The 24,168-nt window shown below is 37.2% G+C and overlaps 1 protein-coding gene across 2 annotated transcripts in view; it reads left to right on the top strand.

The window, feature by feature from the left end:
- Positions 1-24,168, top strand: part of rorab (RAR-related orphan receptor A, paralog b) — a 45,787-nt gene that overhangs the window by 14,029 nt on the left and 7,590 nt on the right. Inside the window, exons 2-5 of one of the 2 annotated variants that reach the window (XM_065267547.2) lie at positions 9,339-9,368; positions 21,964-22,049; positions 22,214-22,355; positions 23,634-24,050. In XM_065267547.2, coding sequence (XP_065123619.1) covers positions 9,339-9,368; positions 21,964-22,049; positions 22,214-22,355; positions 23,634-24,050 — 675 coding nt within the window. Of the gene's footprint in view, positions 1-9,338; positions 9,369-14,156; positions 14,324-21,963; positions 22,050-22,213; positions 22,356-23,633; positions 24,051-24,168 lie in introns of those variants that run through there. The other variant, XM_065267548.2, reaches the window with a different exon arrangement.

Raw genomic sequence — 24,168 nt, 5'->3', positions numbered from 1 at the left:
ACTGCAAAAAAATTCTGTAGAAATTACTGGCAGCTGTTTGCAAGCCTTTAGGTGTGTTCAAGTTCATGTTGCGCGGCGCAGAGCGATCGGCGAGGTTTGCCGCTTGCAGTCGGAGGAGGAGTTGAAAACGGAGCCGTCAAGTTGGACACCTGCAGCTTGCCGTAGTGACATGCGTGCCATTATTCGCGAAAAACGAAGAGGAAATAAGTAAATTTGATTGTGATTTTTTTTTTAAACGACCCTTTTAAGAAAAAAGCTGCATAAAAAAAGCAATTTTCTTACAATGCATGCAACCAAGCACACAATATATTTCTGTCATTTTCTATAATTTATATAGCCCATTATTTTTATTAGTTTACTATTATCTAGTGTAAATTCAACATTTACATTAAGAGGATTTTGGACTAAAATTATTAATGTGAAACTTTGAGTCGGGTCAGATTGTCAGCTGAGTGGCCAGAAAATGTATTGGCAAGTATATACTGTACAGTCAGTGTGCAAAATACATGCAAGAACAAAATCAGTTCTCTTCAGTTTCAGCTAAATTGAAGCAGCAGAAATGCAAAAGTTGTGAGGTTATCATATTATTTCTTTTCTGTTTAATTCGTTACAGTACACATTCTCTTGTGGCTCATATCTTACAGCGACAACAGCAATATTAACAAAGGGAATAATCATTATAAACATTTCTTCCACCAGTTTATATAGTTGGAGCCAGTTTTATTAGAGTAATTGAAGACTGTCACCTGGCTGGAAAGTTACCAAGCAACATAGCAACTTGGCAGATTAATAAAGAATTTGGTGACAGGTGCATTTTACAACAGCTTCAAAACAGTTTGTCTATGTGTTTCATCATTTTTGTTTGACACTGCTCCATTTGTGTTTGACATTGATGAATTCAAGGGTTTATTAGTGTGTGTGTGTTTGTGCTCCAGGGTGAAGGGGGGGGGGTGTATAGCCAATACTAGAGCTCTGTTTGTGTAAAGCTTGCCAGTGATATAAGTGTGATCTTTAAACTGGAGATAGTATCAGTCATCATTATAACTGACAGTCACTGATGCCGGTGGAGTTAAGAGTTTAAAGAGTCAAGTATAGGAGAAAGAGAGAGATGATAACAACATTGTGGCTTGTCTAATTCACCGTCCACTGCATTCCTGTCTCATAGTCTAAATTGCGTTGTGAAACTTTGACACCGGTTGGCCTCTATGGCCCCCAGTGTTAAAACAATGAGGCACCTCTTTTGTTTAGATGAGAAAAAGCAGCAGAACAGAAAGATCTACATCAGAAGATGAGTGTTTTCCCACCAAAGTAGAATAAAAAGGATAAGTTAATTAAAAATATGAAAATCTGTTTATTCCCCTCATGTCATCCCAAATATAAATGACTTCTTAAGTTAAACAGAAAAAAATATTTTTATATTAAAATGTTTTCTTTGTTTTATATCAAAGCCTATGTGGTAAAGCTACAAAATGCAAATACTTCCATCATTAAAAAATAGTTCTTTTTAATTAAAATTATTTATAATTATAATTTATGCACCCTTATGCCATTGGATGTAGACTTTCCTCTTTTAGCTCAATACTTATGTAAGGAATAATTGATGATGGGCCATTGAATTATAAGAAAATAATGCACACCCAAGGTGGTAATACGGCATGACGCACAGCTTTTTTAAAATAATTCAAAGGACCGGAGTCAATTATTCTTCTTATTTACCACAAACATTGCTCTGGTGCCTATTTTTAAGACATTTAAAAGGTTAGGTGTGCGGTTTACAGAAAAATAATCAACACCCCTGGAACATTTCTCAGCCAATCAGAATAAAGCATTCAACAGGCCTGTGGTATAAGTAAAAAATATATTGCCTCTTTCTAGCTTTGTATTATATTTATTAAATGAACTATATTTCATATAATGTCTTAAAATGATTTTTATTATTAATATAAATAAAATGATTTTATTAGATAATAATTTATATTTATTGCGTAACATAAAGCATGTCACAAACACAGGGCATTTCTGTTACTGCATGATTTTATGTCAACTACTCTAGTTTCATGTCAGTTTACTTAATAAATCAATCCCTTTCTTGCATAATAACTTTGACAGCAAAGTGATATATGAGCAGTATAAGCTTGTTTGATTAGTTTTTTCTGGTCATGAAATGAATCTGTTTTGGATTGTGGGTTTGGTGCTTTGATGTGATTAAGTATTTATAGCCCTAAATCAATAGATTTCACAGTCAAATTTACAGTTGGGAAGAGCGGGGCACAAAAGTAGCACTTTTTGGTTTTGGCTCTATCATTCAGAAAATATTTAATTTAGATTAATTCTAACACACAAATTTCTGCTACAAATGAACACTTAAAGTTTGATCGTAGAACTTACTGTTATCGTACAATTACACCGAAAGTGACAGGAGTGCAAACGTTACAACTTACCCCATGTGGTAAATTGTAACAGAGGGTTTGTTTTTACACCTACTAAAAAATTTATTTCAACACAAATAATTCAATAAAATTCTGTCTATATACTAAAGATGGATATTGTTTATATATCAGCCAATAATAAATAGATAAACACACATTCGTCCATCTGTGATCTGTATGTAAAGTAGCCGTGTTACAATTAATTTTGTAACACAAAATTAGTTTTAATTTTTTTGTTAAAGATATTTCAACTTGGTAAAGATAATAACAATAAATAATAAAAATGCTTTAATTTAGGCCTGACTATAATAAAACATTGAAAATAAATCTAACCCCTTACAGAGTCACCTAAATGATGATATCTCTATGAAAAGATAGTCCAAGCACTTAAATCGGTTTATAAGGTCACTATGTCAACCTCTTATTAGTTTTCTGACACCAACTGACTTTGACAGTCTATTATTGCCTCTGATAGCGAGCAGGGGGCCTGAAAGCTTCAGTGTCTAGAAGTGAACCCAACCAACCTCACATGAACCCTTTCAACTCACAATCACATGGGTTCACATTATAGATGAGTTTGGCCTTGCTTGAAATCAGTGAGTTAAGTAATCAGGCCCCTGGGGTGTGAACTGAAGATTTGAAGAATCATCTGTATTGTTTCACTTTGAGAAGACTACAAGCATTTATTATGCATTTGGCAGACAGTATCCAACGTGACTTACAGCGAATTTCATCTATATATGTTTAATCAGTAAATGTGCTCCCTGGGATCAGTGACCTTTTGCGCTGCTAACAGAGTGCAATCGTTAAGGCGTATTGTTATGGATAAAATTGATAAACAAATTAATGTAACATTGAATGACCACATGGCTCCCTAAATATATACACACAAGCTTAATTCAATGCATTGTGTTGCCCTCCTGAACCTCTGGTTTAAATAGGAATGTGTGATTCACCATGTGATCTGTTTTACCTTCATCCTGAGGGCAGTTTTCATGCCATCCCACACTGACTAATCTCTCGAAAAGACAGAAAGCACACATGTTCTGCTCTAAAAGCCGTCCTCAAAAATTTAATAACCCAGTATGTTACCCCCTCCCCGATTACCGACAACTGACACACATTTTTTAATTCATTGAGCTGTGTCTTCTCAACCTGAGGATACCAAATCCGATCAAAAATTTGTTTAATGTGCTGGTACACTGTAAAAAATAAGCAGCATTTTTGACAAATCAACATACATTTTATGTTACTTTAAATAAAAAAATAATTTAAACAATTTAAACTTGATTTTATAAGTTATGTCAACAATTTAACACTGATGTTTTTAACACTGATGTTTTTAACACTGATATTTTAACACTGATGTTTTAACACTGATGTTTTAACACTGATGTTTTAAACACTGATAATTTAACACTGCTGTTTTAACACTGATAATTAAATCCTGTTTTCAGATTGTTTATGATGAAATAGAAAGGTTTTGACTGAAATTTGGACAGTGTTTTAACACTGATAATTTTAACACTGATGTTTTTAACACTGATAATTTTAACACTGATGTTTTAACACTGATAATTTAACACTGATAATTTAACACTGATGTTTTAACACTGATAATTTAACACTGATAATTCAACACTGATGTTTTAACACTGATAATTTAACACTGATAATTTAACACTGCTGTTTTAACACTGATAATTTAATCCTGTTTTCAGATTGTTTATGATGAAATAGAAAGGTTTTTACTGAAATTTGCAAAAGATAAGCAGCATTTTTGTCAAATCAACACATATTTTTATGTTACTTTAACTTAAAAAAGTTAAACAATTAAAAAAAGTTATATTAAAGTTTTAACACTGATAATTTAACACTGATGTTTTAACACTGATAATTTAACACTGATGTTTTAACACTGATAATTTAACACTGCTGTTTTAACACTGATAATTTAACACTGATAATTTAACACTGATAATTTAACACTGATGTTTTAACACTGCTGTTTTAACACTGATAATTAAATCCTGTTTTCAGATTGTTTATGATGAAATAGAAAGGTTTTGACTGAAATTTGGACATATTATGCTGGCCAGAGAATTTTCAATTTCTGTGGCAGCATAGGTGCACTGGAAAGCATCTTTTGCAACGATTTTTGTGTGAGCATATCAGTTAACACCCCTGACCACTCTGTGAGTTTCACGTCTTTGTAAACGAAATTTTGATGCATTTTAGGAAGGATTGTTCCAGTGCACCTATGCAGCCATTGTGGGGTGGGGGGGGGGGGTGATACCACAGAAACCGAAAATTCTCGGGCCAGCATCATATGTCCAAAGTTTTGTCAAAACCGTTCTATTTCATCATAAACAATCTGAACACAGGGCTTTAAGTGTAAAATACCGAACTTGTCCTTTAACATGGACATGGTCAGAAACAATGCTCAGGTAGGCCATGGCATTTAAACGATGCCCAATTGGCACTAAGGGGCCTGCACAGCCTGCACAGTGATAACAAGGCATGATGGTACACTGTAAAAAAATAAGGAGCATTTTTGTCAAATCAACATATATTTTTATGTTACTTTAACTTAAAAAAGTTAAACAATTTAAAAAAGTTATATTAAAGTTTTAACACTGATAATTTAACACTGTTGTTTTAACACTGATAATTTTAACACTGATAATTTAACACTGATAATTTAACACTGATAATTTAACACTGATGTTTTGACACTGATAATTAAATCCTGTTTTCAGATTGTTTATGATGAAATAGAAAGGTTTTGACTGAAATTTGGACATATTATGCTGGCCAGAGAATTTTCAATTTCTGTGGCAGCATAGGTGCACTGGAAAGCATCTTTTGCAACGATTTTTGTGTGAGCATATCAGTTAACACCCCTGACCACTCTGTGAGTTTCACGTCTTTGTAAACGAAATTTTGATGCATTTTAGGAAGGATTGTTCCAGTGCACCTATGCAGCCATTGTGGGGGTGGGGGGGTGATACCACAGAAACCGAAAATTCTCGGGCCAGCATAATATGTCCAAAGTTTTGTCAAAACCGTTTTATTTCATCATAAACAATCTGATACAGGGCTTTAAGTGTAAAATACCGAACTTGTCCTTTAACATGGACATGGTCAGAAACAATGCTCAGGTAGGCCATGGCATTTAAACGATGCCCAATTGGCACTAAGGGGCCTGCACAGTGATAACAAGGCATGATGGTACACTGTAAAAAAAATAAGGAGCATTTTTGTCAAATCAACATATATTTTTATGTTACTTTAACTTAAAAAAGTTAAACAATTTAAAAAAGTTATATTAAAGTTTTAACACTGATAATTTAACACTGTTGTTTTAACACTGATAATTTTAACACTGATGTTTTAACACTGATAATTTAACACTGATAATTTAACACTGATAATTTAACACTGATGTTTTAACACTGATGTTTTAACACTGATAATTAAATCCTGTTTTCAGATTGTTTATGATGAAAGGTGCATTTTTGTCAAATCAACATATATTTTTATGTTACTTTAACTTAAAAAAGTTAAACAATTTAAAAAAGTTATAATAAAGTTTTAACACTGATAATTTAACACTGATAATTTAACACTGCTGTTTTAACACTGATGTTTTTAACACTGATGTTTTTAACACTGATATTTTAACACTGATATTTTAACACTGATATTTTAACACTGATGTTTTTAACACTGATAATTTAACACTGATGTTTTAACACTGATAATTTAACACTGATGTTTTAACACTGATGTTTTAACACTGATAATTTAACACTGATGTTTTTAACACTGATATTTTAACACTGATATTTTAACACTGATGTTTTTAACACTGATAATTTAACACTGATGTTTTAACACTGATAATTTTAACACTGATAATTTTAACACTGCTTTAACTCAACACTGATTAGGCCTGTTGCGATAATGACTATCGAACATGATGTCGGTAGTTATAAGTAATGTCAACAATTTTAAAATGTTTTTACACTAATGTTTTTAACACCTGACCTTTCAAAGGTGCTCTAAGCGAATTGAAGCGTTTTAGACCATAAAACATTTTTTGTTACATACAGCAAACATCTCCTCACTATCTGCTTGCTGCCTGTCCGCTGATCAAACTGTAAAAAAACGCGATCTCTGTAGACAGCCCAGGCTTCACAAACGGCAATATCAGCATAGTGGCCAAACCTAGCATCACAAAACAAAACAAAGTATTCCAGCCAATAAACGACAAAAAGGATTTGGGGGTGGGGGTTGGGCGCGTTCATGAAAGCACGGAAGGGGGGGGAGGAGTTAGCTGCGCTCCGTCTGTTTGAAAACAGTTTCAAACGTCAACAATAACTAACGTCTCGCAGATTCGCTTAGAGAGCCTTTAACACTGATGTTTTAACACTGATAATTTAACACTGATAATTTAACACTTATACTTTAACACTGATTAGCCCTGTTGCAATATTGACTATATCGACTTATCGAAGGTTAGGTGAACATGATGTGGGTATAATGAGGTGCTATATTACCATAGTGTTTACATGTGTGTTTGTGTGCAAAAAAATATAATTAGCATTTTAGATGAACGTGATTGCCTCCTGTCTGGCTCATGCACACACACAGAAAGAGAGAGAGAGAGAGAGAGAGAGAGAGAGAGAGAGAGAGAGAGAGAGAGCTGACAGTGATAGACGAAGAGAAAGCTACTCACAGTGTATTTAGTTTGTAGTGAGAGTTACAAAATAAGCATGTACTATGTCTCTAAATATATAAATATCTAAATCTAAAGGTAGTCATTTAATAATCTATACTAGTGAAGCACACAATTTTTGCTCCCGGAAATGGCATTATTGAAGAACCAGCCATATTCGGCCAAGCGTATTCAGAACTTTTGGTTTAGGTTTTGGTCCAGAATTTTCATTTAGGGGCATCACTAAATATGCATACAGTAATATATACAGTAGAGTAAGACGCTTTCATCACAATCACGTCCATTGTCACAGGTCTGGCAGGAAGTTAACTGCTTGTTTAATTTGACTAGTGGCTAAACTGACCTTTTCTGTGGAACATAAATAGTGTTTTGGTTTCCTAAAGACCATGGATCACCAGAGGTTTGGCAGCCGATCTGTAGTTAACATTGGTATACATTAATTTTACACAGTAATGTTACCTAAGTGTAATGGTTATACACTTGAACTTTGATTTGAATTAAGGTAAATTGATATTTATTTTGCTTGTTGAAATAATCTACTCTAGAAGGACTCTGTTGTTACTGATTCAAGGCGGAAGTTTACCAGAAGTTTGGGCCACGTAAGCTATTTGCTACCAAAACGATCTATATATACAGTAATTTTTTCAAAGTAGAGACTGTCTGACCTTTGCTTTGTGTAAGGTTTCAGCATTATTACAGTCTAATCCGCTCAACCCACAGCCATTTTTCATACGCGTTCACATGCTCTCTGTTCTCAGGAGCTAAACTCAGCATGGAAGGAGAATTACAGGGAAATTTCAATGTGAACAGACAGAAACAAAGACACTCAGGGGGACGCTGCTCGACACTAAGATCGAGAAGTTAAACCAATTAGAAATGGGTGGAAAGAACAACGGTCAGAGATCTCCTGTCATTTCGCTGCTGAGCAACATCAGATCTGAAGCTTCTTCTCACTTAACATTGTAGAGATGAGAGGGAGACAAAGAGAGAAGGCTTTCTTCACGCCTCTCCTGTTTCATTTCATAAATAGATGGATAAATAAAGGTTCGCAGTCAGGTCCTTTCTTTGCATCATTCCTGTTTCAGCTGCAAAGGAATAATAAATGTGCCTCCTTAAAAGCAGCAAACCAGAGTGTTTGTTCTGTTCAGCTGAAAATAAAAAGGGGTCTTTTCATTGGTTTCATGAATATACAACTATCAAACCGTTATATTACCACCTGATGTTAAATCAGTTAATGCGTATAACTTATTTGTTCTAGGTTGGAAATTAATTTTTACAAACAGATGAAAATTGCCTTGGCACATAGTTAATATTTTGTTGATTGTTATTTGCCATTTATCGATTCTAATACTATCGCAAGTCATGAGAGATGTTATTTCTCTCAGATGGACACTTTGCATTACAATAGCCGCCTTGGCTGTAGTACAGTAGCCCTGATTAAAGGCAGTGGGTGGATTAATGGTGATTGACTGTGCTGGACGGAGTTACACTGAATGTAAAGGCCTCTGATGACTTGGGATTAAAGAGAGCCCTCAGCTCATTCACTTGACTGCATTATGCACGATGTGCTATTTCATTATTAGTGGTTGAGCTGTATATCAGTCTGGCTCATAAATCTGCTGATATTTGGCATTTTGAGATTATCGCAACTATAAGCCAACCACAGATTTTTAGGATTATTGCTTGGGTTGAACTATGCTATAAACTGGACCCATGTGGTCACAGATTTTTTATTATTTTGCATTTAAATGTTAATTAATTTTGGTTATCCAAAGAAATTTTTATCAGATCTTTTAAATAGTAGCGCAATATTTTTTCATTTCTCATTTGAGGAAAGAGATGAAAACCAACACACAAGTTTTGTCTTGTGTGATGTTTAACCCTTTATGATTTTCTTTCTTCAGTGGAAGATACTGAAAGCTTCATTGTGGAAGAAACATACAGTAATAAGAATAATGTTAAGCATTCATTGTTGACAGTTTGTCCTTGTTGATAAACTTCTTAAAAAAATGGTTTTTATGTACAGATCTGAAAAAAATATTTTATATATATATATATATATATATATATATATATATATAATCATTATTTTGTGGTCAGGGGAAAGGTACTGTAAACAGTCGCATGCTCTGTTTAATGTTATTTATTTCATTTCTTATCTCTTACAGATGTGTCCTCAGCAAAGAAAGCACACACATGTAAGTACTGTTAAAACATTCCTGTGGCAAAAGTTGTTTAAATGCAAATGAAAGGTATTTATAAAATTTTAAAATGGCTTGAGACCCTAAAGTTTCAAAGAGGATGTTGACGCTCATTTTGAAAACCATCTTCACCTCATTCTTTTTTCGGTTTAATCACATTGTTTGGTTTAATGTGGGAAAGTGACAAGAAGCATGCTTTGATCTTCGCAAAAGCACGTATCAGATGACTACGATCATTACCTCAGTATAAACAGTGCTGTTTCCCACCATTCCCATCACATTTTCAGTGAAAATGATAAGGATATTATAGATGCTACAACTATGATCCTTATAAGATATGCTTTGCTGTATCTTCATATACTACACTTTAGAGATGTGTTTACCAGATTTTGAGGAGATTTTTCTTACCTCGTTTCACACTACACAAACCATGTTTACATTCACACTCTCAACACACACACACCCAACATAAGAGATAAACCTGGGTCAAGGTGAGAGGAGCTGCTTAAAAGTATCTGCACACCAGTGGGAAGCTTCTGCGGTTTACCCACAGACGCTTCCTGTTTGTGCACTCAATCATATGAAATCCCCTTTACTGGCTGAGAGGTCCCGTGTGGGCTTAAATATACTGGAAGCGAAGTGTTAAAAAGCATATTAAAAGAAGTGTGAAACCATTCAAACTAGAAAAAGTCCTGGGCTGCTCATTAGTTTCATATTGCGCATTCAGATTCACTTTGGCTCTTCTGAAATAAAATAAATTTCCATGCATACTGTTGTGTAAAGAGTCACCGTGGGTGTTTGCACATGTGTGTTTGTGCATGTCTGTGTGTGTGTGTGTGTGTGTGTGTGTGTGTGTGTGTGTGTGTGTGTGTGTTTTGGTGTTTGCGTTGGAGACGCCAGGCAAACAAGCAGCAGCTGGGCGCGTGTATTAGCATGTTTTGCTAAGTTAAACCCAAACCCTGCCCTGTGAAAGCTTGGGCTCAGGACCGCACCGGGATTTATTTCTCCATAAGAATCTCCCCAGACACCACAACCCCATCCTCACACTGCTGTCATGCCAGTGAAACATGAGACTTGCAGAAACAGCTCCAGCATCACTATTTCAACTATTCAGTCCTCAGTTGGATAGCATGTGGGCGATCTTTCTCGAAGCTGGGAGCTTTGGAGGTTAACGTTTAGACTGCGCACAGCGAGTGCTCTCAGGTCAAAAGTTTTGGTCACTTGAGCAGCTTCTTTGATGGACTTGAAAATTGCTTGAATTTTTAAAACGTGGCATGACGCTGTGCTGCGCTTCCCACCCAGTGTGCGATAGGCAGGTAACAAGACCGATGGGAAAAGTGGGAAGCTCTTATAAATAGCAAGATCAAGCCTATTTATAAGCTTGTGACACAAAAACATGCACATCAACCCAATCACTTTATTTACCATTTATGTAAACACTATATTCAGATTCATTAATCATCTGAATCATTTCATTTTGATGGAAAAATGTGTAAACATAGCTAGTGACTTGGCTCAGTTTGGCTTTTTCTTGGAGACCGTTTCATTATAGCGGATTGGAGAAGTATGAGTTGTGCTGGGTCTTGGCCAGGTCATTAGCATTCATATGGCCCTGTTCCCATCAGATTCACCCAGAGTGTATAAGGCTACATGCACACATGTGTCCATAGCGCATACACATATGGGTAGAATTCAAAATAAGCCAGTTATCCTGTAGGCAAACACATGCGATTTGAAATCACTGCTGTGTTCCTGATGGCTTTTTTATTTACCCTATGGTTGTATACTAGAGATAAAACAATAATGATTAACTAGTGGTTGATACATTTGAGCATCTATAGGCTGTTGGCAATTCTAAAATACATTATGTTCATATCTGTCTCAGTCATATCTTGCCAATCTTTAAAAAATGTAACATACCATTTATGAAATGACATATGCGTGACAGCATTTAAAAAGCTGACACCTGAAAGATAGCTTTGCTGATTATAATCAGTGCAATTTAGTTGGAACTTGTCAAAACATGCACCTCATGTCCGGCGTGTAACTGTAGGTGGTTGTTCAAAATTTCTGCAACCTGCCACATTACAAAACAAAATTTAATTGATCGGACTCTGTACAGTCACAGGTGTGTGCGTACTGGCTATTTTACAATGGCTTAAAACATTGTAATGATTTACCGTCTTTTGTTACATATTGAAACACTGTTTATGCACCTTACCTTAATTTGTTTTAAATAATGTTATCTTTTGGTTTATGTCTTTCGTATAAAAAATTAAAACCATCAAATGACATGAAATACCTTTCATTTGATTAGATTAATCAAAAATAGGCATTATTTTATGCTTATGTAATACACTTTTAATTTGAAAGTAAATCATTGTGACTTAAATATTAGTGGTTATATGACATTTCATGTGAGATTTTGGACATACCACCTCCAAAATTGTATTGATTCAAGCAGTCTTTTGTAGTTTAGACTTCTGCTGTTTATCTCCATCACTATTATTGATTAATTGTTTATTACTAATTTCATATTAAACACTTGCACTAAGTTACTTACAGTCAAACAGAACTGAACCTTTACTCTTATACATCTTTTTATTTAACGTTTGATAAGGGGGCAGTTTCCCAGACAGGGTTTAGATCAATCCAGGACTAGGCCTTAGTTATATTAGGACTAGGTATGTTCATTTATGTCATTTTTTCATTCGATTAATCCATAGGTCTGAAAAACAAGTACTCGATTAACTGGGGGCAGGGCAATCAAAGTGGCGGGGCGTATACGTCATTGTGAAAATGAAAAAAATATTTTTATTAAAAACACTCAAATAAAACTTTATTTTGAAGAAACTATGACAGAAAAATGAACACATATATAGATTATTAATTAATTAAATGTTTTTAACAGAAAACTCTAACAGTAAAAGCTGTGTGATGAAGTGAAACTAAAGGGTTAAAACTTAATTATCACAAACTAAAGCGCTTTCTATATGAGTCACTCTACATAATATTAAGCCTTATAAACAACATAAATGTATTATACAACGTGCATCTATTTGCACAAAATGCAATACTTCAACTAAGTTATGTACTGGAGAGAGAAAGTTTAACTTCGGTTGTGGATGTGCACAAAAACAGATCGCTTTAAAAAACACGTCCAGTCAAAGCACAAGCTTCATAACATTAAGCAGCTTTTGTTATCATTTTAGCGATTAGCTGTGTCGTGTCATCCTCTTTCCTGTTCTCAGTCAAGATTTAATGCTCGTATGGCTCTCTGGTATCTCTTGACATTTAAAATATGAGATGATATGAGGGAACTTGTGAAGGCGCTGTACATTTTGCATCTTATTGACTGTATCAAAATCACGGCATCCTTTTAAACCATAGTGCCTCAGTGATATGAGGCGTGTTCAGCTCCACAGCATTGCAGTCACGAGTTTTTGCGGCGCGGGTGCTGCGCGGACTTCATTTGTTTGTTTTTGAATCATGCATGTTAACGTTACTGATGTGATGTCATTCGGCGGTAGACGTAGCTCAACACAACGTCAAATACACACACAGTCTTTACTACCAAAGGTGCTTGTAACCACAAAAAAATAACCCCATATGATCATCGTTTTCGTGATCGATCATCGATACCATCGATGCCACGTAAGGATTTGCCCTTACTTATATTGAAGTGGTCTATTATTACCTTATTTGAAAGGGTCATGAATAATAATGTTGAGCTCTGATTGGCTGTTTCACAGAGTAATTCAGTTCAGTAGCTCTGTGTGTGTGTAAAAAGACCATATATGTTTGAGCATGTATCAGAATAAGAAACAGATTTTGAGGAATAATCAATGATTCTGAGATTATTAATGGACGTACCTGAGCGGTAGGTTTGTGTTTTTTAGTATGGACCTGCAAAGCGTAACTTTAACGTCAGTAGTAAAACTTCAGCGTAAACATATAGCATATAGCATTAACTAGCATATAGCGCTAACTCAGCAGTCACAGCTTTGTTTTTAGCATTTTAACAACATTGTAATTAATTTAATGTTGGGGCGTATCATGACTGTAACGTCAGTCGACAGTTACAGTCTTGATACCAACGACAGTTGGTGTTATGTTGAGATTGGCTTGTTTACCATCGTTTTTTTGCATGCACCAGGTTTATAGGAAGGAGGAAACAGTAGTGTTTGAGGCTCACACTATGTCATTACCATGTACAGAACTCTTATTATTCATTTATGCCTAAATACATTTTTACATTACACGGCACATTTAAGATATGTTAGCACAAGGTGTTTTTAAATTAAGGCATTTTAGTCTGGGACTAGTTAAATCGCCCTTAGTGAAATAAACTAATACTAAAAAAGTACTGCTTTTCCAGGATTTTCCAAGCTGATCAATATAAACATGTATTCATGACATTGTATATCTTCATTTGAATGTTTTTTAATTTTAAATCCTCAGTGATGTGTAATAGGAGTGTTTACTGATGGTGTACAACACGCTTATTAAAGAGGAAGAGGAAACAAAAATACTTTGTCTGAACTCACACTGTGAACATTACACGCAGGCTTTACATTTTCACCTCCTGTAGCTTCCTGTAAATAGGCTAATAAAATATCATGTTGCAATGCAAAGTGAAACAGCACCAGCCCTTTAAAACTAACACTCAGTCAACTGAAAACTCGCTCACTGATCCACTGATTGGCTGAAACGGCTGTCCCTCAAAGCAACATGAGGGGGCGGGATGAAAGCGTCTGAGTCCTTATGTCACGGTCACATGGATTCTCATGCGGTAGAGACGAGAGGCAGGAGGCAGAGTGCCGCTCTAGTCAGCAACACAAGACACACACGCTGCATTCGAACCTACACATGATCTGCAGACTAGCGAGTTGACCTTTCATCTGCGTGGCCATAGAGCCTCAGGATGTACTTAATGGTCACAGCCATGAAAGGTAGGATAAGTTAGGATTAGGGATGGGCACGAGTACTCGATTGCTCGAGTACTCGAACGTGGCATCGATGATCGATCACGAAAACGATGATCATGTGGGTTAATTTTTTTTTTATTGTGGATATGGCGGCATTTGGGTGTCTGGTTAGCATTACAAGCGCATGTGGTAGTAAAGAATGGGTCTGGAGATGCGTGTTTGACGTCGTGTCGAGCTACGCAGACCGACGTATGACATCAGTAGCATTACCATGCGTGATTCAAAAACAAACAGATAATTCCGCGCGACCGCGCATCAGCAACCCGCCCGTCCGCGTATGCGCGGCAGCCCGTGAGCCCGCGAAGCCGGTCCCATCTCACATCACTGAGGCACTATGGTTTAAAAGGATGCCGTGATTTTCGGAAATACAGTCAGTCAGTTGCAAAATGTACAGCGCCGTCAAAAGTTCAATGGGTTATCATCTCATATTTAAACATCAAATTTCAAGAGATACCAGAGATCCATACGAGCATTACCATTACATCTTGACTGAGGTAAGAGGACGACACGACACAGCTAAATGCTAAAATGATAGCAAAAGACTTAAAGCTGCTTAATGTTATGAAGCTTGTGCTTTGACTGGCCGTGTTTAAAAGTCCGCTGTTTATGATGCACATCCACAAAGGGAGTTAAACTTTCTTTTTTTTAGATAACTTAGTTGAAAACTTAGTTGAAGTCTTGCATTTATGCAGATAGATCGACGTTGTACATTTATGTTGTATAAAGGCTTTATATTATGCAGAGAGCGTCATATAGAAAGTGCTTCGGTTTGTGTTTGTTAACCCTTTAGTTTCACTTCAACAGGCAGCTTTTCCTGTTAGAGGTTTCTGTTAAAACACATTTGATTAATTAGGAATCTAGTATGTGTTCATTGTTCTGTCATAGTTTTTTCGAAATTAAGTTTTATTTGAGTGTTTTTAATAAAAATATTTTCATTTTCACCATGACGTGTACGCCCCGCCCCTTTGATTGCCCCGCCCCCAGTTAATCGAGTACTCGTTCTTCAGACCTATGGATTAATCGAAATGAAAAAATGACATAAATGCACATCCCTAGTTAGGATAATGTGTGTGTGCATGTGTGAGATGAGTCTTAATGTTGCCTTTCTTTATGTTTTTAATGTTGTTCATGTTTCTGGCTCGCATGTTAAATGTGTTTGTTTTGCTTTTGAATCGACTTGTGGGCTGCCTGGATCCCTCTTTTGCATATTCATTTACATGCTTTGTTTGAATTTGAATTGCAAAGTGAATATTGGACATTTTGTGATTTATAGTAGAACATAAATGCCATCAAAGACCGTGTGGGAATATTTGAGACTGCATGAATGTAAAAATAAGTTAACAAGTCAGTGCGTGTATTGAGTGCCCAGTCAAGTGATGTGCTGGGATGCCGTTCGTCTGACAGCTCATACCCGGGCGGCCATGTTGGCTGTTTGGAACGACATGGGAATGTTGCTACGATGATTGGGGAATGTTGTTCCACTGACCTATTTATGGCAGAAGTGGACTGCCATAGGACCGCCCGGTTGTTTATTCCACCAACGGCTGTGTTTTGCTTAATCCCCCCACCCCCACTTTGAATCACCATACACACATATACACACACTTATGCACACACATATACACACACATACACGAGCAATGCAAAGTCTTGCTGGCAGCTGTCATTATCTATTAGCGATAAGGCTGGGCCTCTGAAAGGACTCTAATATAAAAGTCTGCTGCTGTTTCACACACACATTATTTGATGTGTCCTCCTACAGTGTTTTCGGATGGAAGTTTTGTTATCAGTGATCATTTGTGTGTTTGTGTTTGAGAGAAGGTTGTGAAAGTAAATCTCTCGGCCGATCTGCTGACATTGTTGTGTGAAGAGGTTGACAAGACCGAGCTTCAAGTTAATCCGACACGTCAGGAACAAACCAAACTCACGCACTGGGCTAATTAAAAGGTTCAGACATAATTTGGTTATAGCAAATCATTTGTTCTTTTTTTTTTAATGGTTTCTTTTACTCTAATGGCAGATAATGGGAGTGATGAGTGAACACATGATGATCTGTGGATAAGTAAATAATGACACAGTGTTTACAGAAAGCTTTTGTTTGATGGCGGCTTAAGGTGCGCTTCTGTTTCAGACTGTGTTGACATAATGTTCCTTTCTCTTTGTTATGATGGAGCGTTTGTCTTAAATCTATGTGAGTCAGTGTTATCAACAGATTACAGCAGACCCCAAACGCTGGGAGGAAGGGTGGGAACACGTGTGTTTATGTGTGTCCGTCTGCAGCCTTTGGCTTTCATTTTTTCCTACATAGACAGACCATCAGCACTTTCACAACAGGAGAGAAACCCAACATGTTAAACCACAACATCTCATGAGGAGGAAGCGGCATATGCAAACAGAACGGCTGTATGTTTGTGTGTGAGAGTTCTTATTACCTGTGCGTGTTTGTGGTTGCGCACACACACTAAATTTTGGTTGATTTATAAGCATGTTTCTGTAAAACCGACTAAAATATTATTTGTGGCCCATGTCTGTGTCTGTGAAATCCAGGCTAAAGTGTCATAATTTTCTTATAAGATTTGGAGCATCAAAGTCATTGATTTCATTCTTTGACATGATCTTACTCACAAAAATGATTTTAGCCGGGGTTTCACTGACTGGGTTACAACTGGTTGACTAATAATGTTTAATTAATGTTTGTAATTTCAAAATATGTGTTCGGCACATAGAGTGAACCTGTGTGCATCACATGTTTTGTCAAAATAAGCGCCTGCTGCAGTCGCATCTAAGGGATTATGATAAAAGAGACGCTCATGTTTGCCAGATACTCACATAATCTCATTCGTAATCAGAGTTTACTGTTAAGGGAGTGTCTTGCATGTATTTTGTGAATGTGGGTGTCTCTTTTATTAAAAACTTTTTGATGAGTGTGCAGCAGGCATTTATTTTGACAAAACATGTGATGCACATGGTTTACGGAATAAACACATATTGAACACACGAGCACCACACGACTCTCCGAACACATATTTTGAATTTGCGCCCCTCCGAAGAGCCGCCACTGGTGTTCTTTTTTTTTTATAATTTAAAGGTTTAGAGTTAATAATATCACGGACGGTTACCACAGACATTGCTAAGACATTACTCTGAAGGTTATTTTAAGACATTTGACAGGTTAGGTGCATGTTATAAAAAAATAATGCATACTCAAGGAACATTTCTCAACCAATCAGCATAAAGCATTTTACAGCCCCGTGATATAACATCGAATAAAACTTTTGATTTTACTTCTCTGGATGTTAAAGGTTTTATACATACATTTAGACAAAAAGTGGTGGTTTCCAGGACGGGGATTATCTTAAGACAGGACTAGGATGTTTTTAAAGATATGTCAGTGCAAGTTGTTTTCAGTTTGGACCGCTCTTGCATTTAATTTAGTGTAGGACTAGTCTAATCCCTGTCCGGGAAACCGGCCCAAAAAGTTTCAGTAGCGGAACACGACATCCAGGGGGCGGGGCTGGATTCAGATCCAGGGGCGGGGCTGGATCCAGAGATCTCTTCCCACTGCATTTTGATTGGTCGGCAGTTTTACCACAAGACACATCATACACGTGTTGTTGCGTTACCATTTCCGCATTGAGTCGTAACTAAATTAAGTTATTCTTTTGAGAGAAAAACAAACTATGACTACAATAAAAGTAGTGCCTTTAAGGTGAAATGTAAGTTTTTTTTGCTATAATGTTTTGGAGTAAAAAAATTCGGGTACTATGAGTAATCTTAATGCAGTATACATGCAGTATAATACCTATGAATGTATACTGTATAAATATGCATAATTATTAACATATGTATGGCAAGTTATTTAGAAATTCATAAATTTAATTTTTATCTTGTAGGGACTTTGAACTTGTTTTATTGTGTCTTTGCTTACAGCCATTAGGAAACAGGTTCCCCTCGTAAATGGTTTACGTTTTTATTTTAAATGTGCTAATAAAAGATATCAAATAAATTTGTGTTTTAATATTTACTCGTATAGGAATAGCCGGGTAATAAGTGTAATAATGTACAATGTAAGTATATCCCTTCATATCACCCTGTCGGGAACGTGTCCCTTACCTCCCCTTACACCTAACTGTGATCATTACTTACTGAAATATGAATCATTCTCGACTATATTATTCATCAAACGTAGACTTAAACTGATAAGAGCAAACGTTGGCGACCACAGGTTGCAACTAATTGCGGGCTGCAACAACGCAAATATACTGGTACATTTGGCGGAGCAAAGTATATAAAGTGGGAGGAGTTGGATCTAGATCCAAACTCGCCCCCTGGATGTCTTATTCTGCAGTGAGGACCATGTGGCATCATCAAGCACCTTTATTTTTAAGAGTTGCAAAAAGACATTTCTGACAAATGCTGGATTTGAAAATGGACAAACATCGGCCTGTGCAGTCACTTCTGTGACATCTGTTTGTGTACTATAGACTCGTATGTTTTGCACAAATCATGCGTTTCCTAATCAATAGCAACAGAAGAGCAAAGGGAAAGGGAAAGATTTCCATTTATTTGCCTAAAAACAGTTCTCTTTATCTACCTACTATATGGCTTTTTTTAAAAACATTTATTTTTAATAATCTGAAACATCAGCTCGGTAAAAGCTGTGCACTTGCATGAGAGCTGAAACCACTGCTGTAAGACTTCAGCAGTTGCTCGGGGAGAATCCTGTGCCTTTGATGTATTAATCCATAATTCAAACTAGATTAGTGTCTTGTGCTTCAGAGTAACTAATTATTGCCGATTGGTTTTACATATCTAATGAGAGAAAGTGAGGATGCTCTTAATGAACACGCCAAGCAGAACCAAAGGGGATTAAAGGCCTTTCTGTAATCATGAGAAAATAGTCGATCTCAAACAGCCCTGATGCCTTCGCAAATAGAGTCTCCGTCTGAAAAATGCACGAAACGGAGCGATTGCGCCGAGAGAGAGAAAAGGAAAGCGTTCTGATGGTGATGAGATGTGTTTTACTTTTTCATCCTGAGCTGCATGCGCCTCGGGGCTGCCAGAAAGACTGCATCTCCTCTCTAAATGGATTTCTCCTCAGCTCTATTCCCCCAGCACTCCTCTCGACATCCTCTCGCACCATCTCTGCGCTCTCCTCCACAGCCAACCGCAGCGGAGCCGCTGAGGGGCTTACGCACCACTACAGCGCACAATCCAACACACACACACACACATCCGCCATCTCCAACTAGGAGTGCATTTTGACTTTGATATTTACCGAAACGCACCACAGTGCTGTCATGAGCGAGCTTTTGACTCGAGGGAGGATGGCATTGTCATGCTGTAGCTACACAAATGAATCTTAGATGTTAGTAGTGCAGATTGCACTTACAGATGATGCAAGTCCCGCGGGCGATTTCAGCAGTCAAAGCCAATTTTTTTATAGCTTGGATAAAGTGTTTTATGTGCTGCAAGCCTTGTTTCGTTTTTACTCTTGTTCTTTTAGCTTAAGTCTGCGGTTAAAGTCCTCATTTAACAAGCCCTGGCATTGTTTTCTGCAGTGGTGATCTCAAAGGTCAGATTTGCTGTAAAATTAGTCTGTATGTGATTATGGGCTCTTTCTGTTTATCACTTGAAAGGAGTTAAAGGTTACTAAAGGGCCTTTACCAAAGGAGCAGAAGTGCTGTATCTAATGTGTCCTATTGATTTAAGAATTATAAAAGCATTTCTGTAGTCTGAGACTATAGATGTGCCGTTTAATCTCTCGACTAAATCTGCAGTGTCATTTCTGCACCAGATGGAATAGAAAGGCACTCCACCTGTTTTCGGCTGTTTGGACAGTCCCACCTTAAAGTCTCTTTGTTCGAGACAATGTTTCTGTGTTTGGCTGATGTAAGAATGACTCACAGTTGTTCTCAGATTAAGCTTCTATACTTTAGGTTAGGGCTAGTCAACGGGCGGCCCGCAGGCCAAATGCGGCCCTCCAATCGTCTTTATACGGCACGCCAGTATAAAGCTTCTTTGTCTGATTTACAATCAGCATGGTTACTTTAAAGCTGCATTTCCGCTCTACATGAGGAAGGGCGGCCAATAAACCGATTTATGATTAAACTGCCACTAGAGGGCGAACTACGACAGTTGTGTCCAAATGTAGTATACATTGGAAAGGCAGTTTTGGAAAGCCTTTTTATCTTTAAAGTATTTAAAAATGAAAACTATTAAAGTCATTAGGAGAAGATTGGATGTACAGTATGTTGTGAATACTTGAAATATAACGATTTATGAAGAGCTCTGCATTACAGTTACTGCTACAAAAAAAATACATGTGTAGATTATTTACACTTAATATGTTTTTGTGCAATGTTCAAAGTTGAACTATTAGTTTTCAGTAATTAAAAGGCAAAATACTGGATACAAAATGTGTGCACTTTTGAAAATGCTTGTTTTTAAAGGGGACATTTCACAAGATTTTTTAAGAAGTTAAATAAGTCTTTGGTGTCCCCAGAGTGCGTATGTGAAGTTTTAGCTCAAAATACCCCACAGATAATTTATTATAACATGTTAAAATTGCCACTTTGTAGATCTGAGCAAAAATGTGCCGTTTTTTGGTATGTCCTTTTAAATGCAAATGAGCTGATCTCTGGACTAAATGGCAGTGCTGTGGTTGGATAGTGCAGATTAAGGGGCTGTATAATCTCCTTCTGACATCACAAGGGGAGCCAAATTTCAATGGCCAATTTTTTCACATGCTTGCAGAGAATGTTTTACAAATCAAAGTTACTGTTTTTTTTTTCAAATTGTATGGTTGATAGAAGCACTGGGGACCCAATTATTAGGGATGCACCGAATCCAGGATTCGGATTCAGCCGAATACTGGGCTTTTTGACGGGGTTCGGGTTCGGCCGAATCCTAGATTTTTTTCCACCGAACCCTAGGCTTGCACTACGCTGGTCGACGTCACGCGGCCGTTGATAACACACATAGGGTGCTGACTTGGTGATAAGCTTTTTCTTTCGGTGTGCCTTAGTGGCGGTTCACATTTCGCGGACGCACCGCATCGCTTTCATTATGCATAGGCTTATGGTAATTGTCAAAATAGTTTTTCCCACTTGTCATCCAGCATAATGTTGCCTATCCTTTTTTTTACAGTTAAAATTAAAAAAATGAAAAATACACTGCTGTGGAGTGGACATTGTTTACTTCATTAATGTGTTTTTACTGTGTTAATGGAATAAGGATGCGAATAGGATTCAGTATTCGGACGAACCCAAAAATTTGGATTCGGTGCATCCCTACCAATTATAGCACTAGAAAGTCAGATTTTCATGATATGTCCCCTTTAATACATCACTTATAACAAAACGTAACAAAAACAACATAAGTTACAACATATATAATAATATATATAATATATAGATTTTTAAATCTAAAAAGAGTAGTTGAAGACTACTAGTTGTGTAGTTGTGTGCTAAAGGCTTGTTGTTTTGGATAGTTTTTTCATTGTGTCTCAGTGTTCTTCGTGTCATTTTACGTCACAGTTATCTCCTTGCTCAACCTCTGTAATGTCCTTGTAAACTCAGTTGTTTCTCTCTCTCTGCCTGCAGCTCAGATCGAGAGTATTCCCTGTAAAATCTGTGGAGATAAATCATCAGGGATTCATTACGGAGTCATCACCTGTGAGGGATGCAAGGTACAACAGTCAGGGGAATTACAGTCATGTGCCTTATCTCTCAGATGCAAATGCATTTTGATATGTATACATTTTGGAATAATAACAAATCAATCTGAACTGTGTCATACTAACTGCACAGATGCAAGCTAAAGGTGACCTGCTTCTCTCTCTCTCTTTCTCAGGGTTTCTTCAGGAGGAGTCAGCAGGGCACTGTGTCATATTCTTGTCCTCGGCAGAAGAGCTGTCTGATCGACCGCACCAGCAGAAACCGCTGCCAACACTGTCGCCTGCAGAAATGCTTAGCAGTGGGGATGTCGAGAGATGGTATGTTTTCACTTCGCAGTGTGCATGCGGCTGGACGTTTAGGATTATGAGCTTTACTTTTTTTAATGGAGCGACTGACCTGTGACTACAGACTTAACATTACTTTAATGATGGTATATTCTTCTGTAGAAGCAAGAAATCCACCAATCAGATAAATCGCTGTTACCATGGAAACTGGAATAGTGGAATTAAAGCTCCCGTACAGTAAACGGCATAATGAACATTTCAACAATTTTAATCAGCTTCTGTATACTTTAATATTATTTTTTATTTAACTCTTTCCCCGCCATTGACGAGATTTCTCGTCAATTAAGAGAAAACGCTTCCCCGCCAATGACGAGATATTCCGTCTTTCCGCAATACCGCTATTACCCACCAGGTGGCGCCCTTCCGCAACTTTTTAAAACCGGAAGTATTTCCCTATGCCAAGCTGCTGCATGTCCGTGTCTGTTTTAAAGATCGCTCTGAATCGGATCTCTATGAAAAGTCCGTCATAAAAATGGAATTATTTCTGCTTTTTGCTCAAAATATGGTGTTTTTGCAAAAACCTACCCATATTCAAAAGCTGATTGCAAAAGAACCACTAAAGGTAGGATGAAACGGTTTTTTTTGTTTGAAAGCAGAGGGTCTGTTCTTTCATTTGGTATATTGTACGTTTATATATTTAAAGAAGAACATTTTCTGGAAGGCATTAAACTTTGGTGAAAATCATGAAAAACGCTGGCGCTGGCTGGCAACTTTTTTTAAAAACGCTGGCGGTGAAAGAGTTAATATTATATGAAATTACTCAGGAAAGAGGGTGTAGACCGTTTTTAAATGGCTTTAGGCCACACATTGTACTATCCGTATAAGTATTTTTTCATTTGCACACACTCAGGGCCAGAGGGATTTCTTGTAACACTTTAACATAATTTCACCAAAGATCGGCACCCTAAAATAATCACAGTTAAAACCCTCCTGAAATTCACACTTTGTGAGGGATTGAGCCTTCAATTTTGCCTTTATCAGTTATCAGCTTTAACCCCTACACCACCCACTATTATACTGTATGTACCCCAGCACACCTGTATATATCTATGGCCACTTACAGTATTTGATAAAGTTTTATTTTATCTAAAGTGAAAGTATACATTAGGTGTTTTTCCTGGGATTCGAACCCATGACCTTTGCGCTGCTAATACAACCTTGTTGCTTATTTCATAAAAAACCCTCTTTTAGGCACTCTGTTATTTATGTCATCAATTGTAAATGCATTGATGTGATTGTACTCCCTCACAGCTGTGAAGTTTGGCCGCATGTCTAAGAAGCAGAGGGACAGTCTGTTTGCAGAGGTTCAGAAACACCGTCAACAGCAGCAGCAAGACAAAGTTGGTAAAGATACAGACGACGGACGGGAACCACAGCCTCCCGGAGAAGCGGAACCACTCACGCCCACTTACACCCACTCTGCCAATGGGGTCACAGAGCTCCCAGATGACCTCGGCGGATACGTGAACGGTCAGACCCCGGAGACGGGTAAGGCAGATTCAGCGATCGGTGGATTTTACCTGGACATTCAGCCCTCTCCAGACCAATCGGGTCTAGACATGGATGGCATTAAACTAGAACCTGTGTGCGACCTCAGCTCAGACTCTGGCCTGGATCAATATTGTTGCTATAGCAATGAAGACTCTTCTCCCTCTGAAAGTGATCTGGGTAAGAGTTTTAAGCTTTTATCAGACGGCTCAAATGCAATCTCAACACTTTCTACTTAGCATTGATTTTAACACGATCAGATGTTTTAAACTGAGCTGGAAGTGTTACACTTTTATTG

The sequence above is a fragment of the Paramisgurnus dabryanus genome, chromosome 2, assembly GCF_030506205.2.
Source record: "Paramisgurnus dabryanus chromosome 2, PD_genome_1.1, whole genome shotgun sequence".
NCBI classification, from domain to species: Eukaryota; Metazoa; Chordata; class Actinopteri; order Cypriniformes; family Cobitidae; genus Paramisgurnus; species Paramisgurnus dabryanus.
The sequence above is the reverse complement of the archived record's forward strand: the minus strand, read 5'-3'. Positions and strand labels throughout refer to the sequence as shown.